This window comes from Morone saxatilis, unplaced genomic scaffold (assembly GCF_004916995.1).
Source record: "Morone saxatilis isolate NCDOM2014 unplaced genomic scaffold, NCSU_SB_2.0 Contig4, whole genome shotgun sequence".
NCBI classification, from domain to species: domain Eukaryota; kingdom Metazoa; phylum Chordata; class Actinopteri; family Moronidae; genus Morone; species Morone saxatilis.
This window is the reverse complement of record NW_023339984.1, coordinates 9,312,737-9,316,207: the sequence shown is the minus strand read 5'-3', so window position 1 is coordinate 9,316,207 and position 3,471 is coordinate 9,312,737. Positions and strand designations below refer to the sequence as shown.

Below are 3,471 nucleotides of genomic sequence, written 5' to 3'. Positions count from 1 at the left end.
CCCCTACATACATACATACACACAAACAAACAAGGGTTATCTGCTCTTTCATATTAATTGGTCCATTACAGAGAGTGATGATAGGTTATGCTCGGTTGTCAAAAGCTGTCATTTTTGGTGTGACGACAACACCTTCTGACGCAAGTGATTTAAGTAGTCCATTGTGCAGACCAGACTGCTGTCGGACAAGTTTTTGTAAATACATGGACTAGTTGTAGTTTGTGGGTTTATACTGTATATTGATGCATAACGTAAGAGAAAGTAGATGGAAATGAGAAGAGAGAGAAATAATAATCTATTCATGTCAGCACAGGTGCTACTTTCTATAAATGCTTTTAAGGTTGCAAGTCAATTATTCTCTTGTAAACAGTTGCATTGTTTCACTGTAACTGTTACGGTTATGTTCCTCAGTGCTTTGAACTGTTTACTAACATAAGCATGATAACATCTTACTTCTTACTTACTTCTTTTTTCATTTTTGGCTTTTGGATATTTTTCAGATTTAGGTTCATATCTTAAAATGGCCCAAATCAGAATTTAAACTTGTATTGTCTGTTTAGATATGTGCAACAAATGTGGGATAATATCAGAAAAGAAGTTTGATTGTGCCACTTTTTTGCAGACTGGTTGACAAACTGTCTCTCTTCAGGCCCAGCTCAGAGAGCTTCAGCAGGTAGCTGAGGACCTACAGATCAAATTAGAGGATCACAGAAGGAAGAAACACGAGGCTGACCGACTCAAAGAGCAAACACTAAAGGCGCTGCAAGCCGGGGACAGCGGTAAGTGTCCTGCCACCTTTGACCTTCCATAATTTGGTTTTACTCCATTCAAAGCAATTGAATTCACAGAATTGCTCGACTTTGTCGATGTAGTTAGGCCATTGTTATGGCGACCACGGGGCAGCTTCCATTTTATTGAACAAAAGCAAATTGACCTTAGCGCTTCAGGCCAGATGGTCAGGATGACAAATGGTAGAACTTCAGAAACACCTGGAAGGGTTAAATACAGATGCCTGTGCCATTGAAATAAATGGACTAGGAGAGGAGTGCTGAGCAACAGCAGATTGCAGCCCCACGTCTTTCCTTTTACGTTCCTCAGACCTTCAGAGAGAAGTTGCTCATGACTCACAGGAAAGTTCCCTTATCGTTCTAAGCACTAGCTGGCTCGGCATTTAAGTGACGTTCAGACTTGCGTATGTGAATGTACAGAAAGTTGTGGGGCTGGAGACGAAAATGGGTTCAATCATTTTTGCACTGAAGTCCATAAGGATTTAGAATCATTGTGTGTGTGTGTGTGTGTGTTTTTGGGGGCAAACTTTACATTAGCTTTAAGTTTGTGTCAATATACCAAGCTAAATGCATCAAATCAAGCAAAAAATGTATTCCTAATAATGCCATTTGTCTACTTTTTAACGCTTTGCTGTCGTGTTTCCTACATCCTTCTTTGATGCCATGGAATACTTGTAATTAATTGTCTGCTTAGTGCCAAAAATAAAAGTTTTAGCAATAAAGGTCATTTGACTTTGCTGGTTCCTGTGAGCATGCTTCCATCATGCATCCCACTGCGCGAGCTGACCTTAGACGTGACAGGTCCCCCGTATTCTTGCGCATCCTTTACTTCCATTACTGCTCATCTTCAGGGCGTAACAATCATCAGTTTTCATTTTCGCGGTCGTGTTGGCATTGTCTATGTTGGCTATCCATCTACGCTTTCATTGTGGAGTTCTAATGACCGTTTGTGTGTGTGTGTGTGTGTCAAAGGGACATTTTAGTGACTTAAAGGTTACTTGTCTATCCTTTTTCCTGCTTGCAACTTATAACGTTACATATGTAAGTGTATAACACTTTATGGCTCTCTGATGGACCTCACTGTTATTATTTAGGGGTGGCAAGTTGTTACATCTTTCAAGCACATTTTGATTTCATTCCTGGAGTTAAAAGACAGACACAGTAAAGCAGAGATTGTACAAATGAACTAATCATGAAGATATATTTTCCCAAGCTGTAACTTTTATATTTGATGGAATTTTAAATGTGATCTGGCTAATGCATGGCTTGTTTTCAAGAGAATGTGCCAGGCAACAGTTAGAGCTCACCTACACCACAGTTTTAAATGTATTTTCTTTCCAGTAACATTTCATAATTTGCTGACATTATATTTTACATTCACATTCTATGCCGTAAGATCACACCCATATTCAGATCAACTTACTTCAAATGACTTCAATTGGGTTTAGTTTCCTCGCTCGAAAGTTTCTTGGATTGCACAGCTCCTCCAAACTCACAAAATATCATGAAGTAAATGGCCAGAGTTTTCTCCATGTTATTATAACTCTTTAACATCATGTAATTTTGCTGTCATGACTTGTCAAGTAAATGTCAGGCTTAGGGAGCAACAATTAGGAGTCTTTAACTTGCTTTAGAGCTCCTTTCACCCCTTATGCACTCACTAATACACATGCATATTGTATTAAACATATCTCCTAACCTGTACATTCTATGTGCTTCCACTTTATTTGTTAAACCTTCAACAGGTTTAACAAAAAGATCCTTTCACAACTGAGGACCCATGAGGACGAACATTGAGTTACCTCAATTAAATATAGGAACATCACAACAAAGATTTTTTTTTTTATCATCAACGTCATGTCTTTCCCTTTATGACTTGTCAGTAGCTTCTCTCAAAATAGGAAAGAAAAGCCAGAAGAACAAGCAGCTGAGCCTGCAAAGTAGAACTTAACAGTCTTTCCCTTTACTGCTGCTGTCGCTCAAATGTGTCTCCAGGGCTTCTTGCACAGTTATTGAGAAGTTTTAAAGGGCCAGGTTATTTGAACCCTCAAAGAAAATTGCTGTTTCTCAAGGTGCAATGCTTTTGTTACGATGAAACAGTATTTGCAGGACTGAGATTGTTATATTGTGTGTCACCATTTTATTTAGCATGTGAAAACGATAGTCCAAGGCAACTTGAGCTATTTCTAGTTCCCTCCGGTCATAGAGCCCTTTGGCCCTTAGCCAGAAAGCCAACATTATGCTAGCAATATTCAATAATAATACAGCATACGGTTGACAAACAGTAAATATAATTTAGGCCTGCATGATATGGTAAAAACATATTGTGATTATTTTGACAGATATTTCGATTTCAGCATGATTCATAGTGTGGGAATGATAATTTTTACATCACAAATTTGTTTTTTACTGAAAAAACTACTAAAATTATGATGCTTTATAGTGATTTTGGCGTTGTATACCAAACATGTCCAAGAAATAATTTCACAGATTGATAGGACCACATTATTGAGCTGTATCCTGTCATTTCATTAGCTAGCCTCGGTATTTATGATGCTGTCACATTCTGCAAAGCATTCTTAGAGTCTGCTTAAATCCCCATTGAATAACAAAGACTTTGCTGTTCCCGGCTCTTCAGAAAGGACACTGATCACGTGTGCTTGTTTTTAAAAAAAAAAAAAAA

At 38.1% G+C, this 3,471-nt stretch overlaps 1 protein-coding gene across 1 annotated transcript in view; it reads left to right on the top strand.

Moving 5' to 3' along the window:
- LOC118338439 (glucosidase 2 subunit beta-like) overlaps positions 1-3,471 on the top strand; it is a 121,859-nt gene that overhangs the window by 9,048 nt on the left and 109,340 nt on the right. Inside the window, exon 6 of the mRNA XM_035675738.1 lies at positions 650-779. Within this exon, the coding sequence (XP_035531631.1) occupies positions 650-779 (130 nt within the window). The remainder of the gene's footprint in view (positions 1-649; positions 780-3,471) is intronic.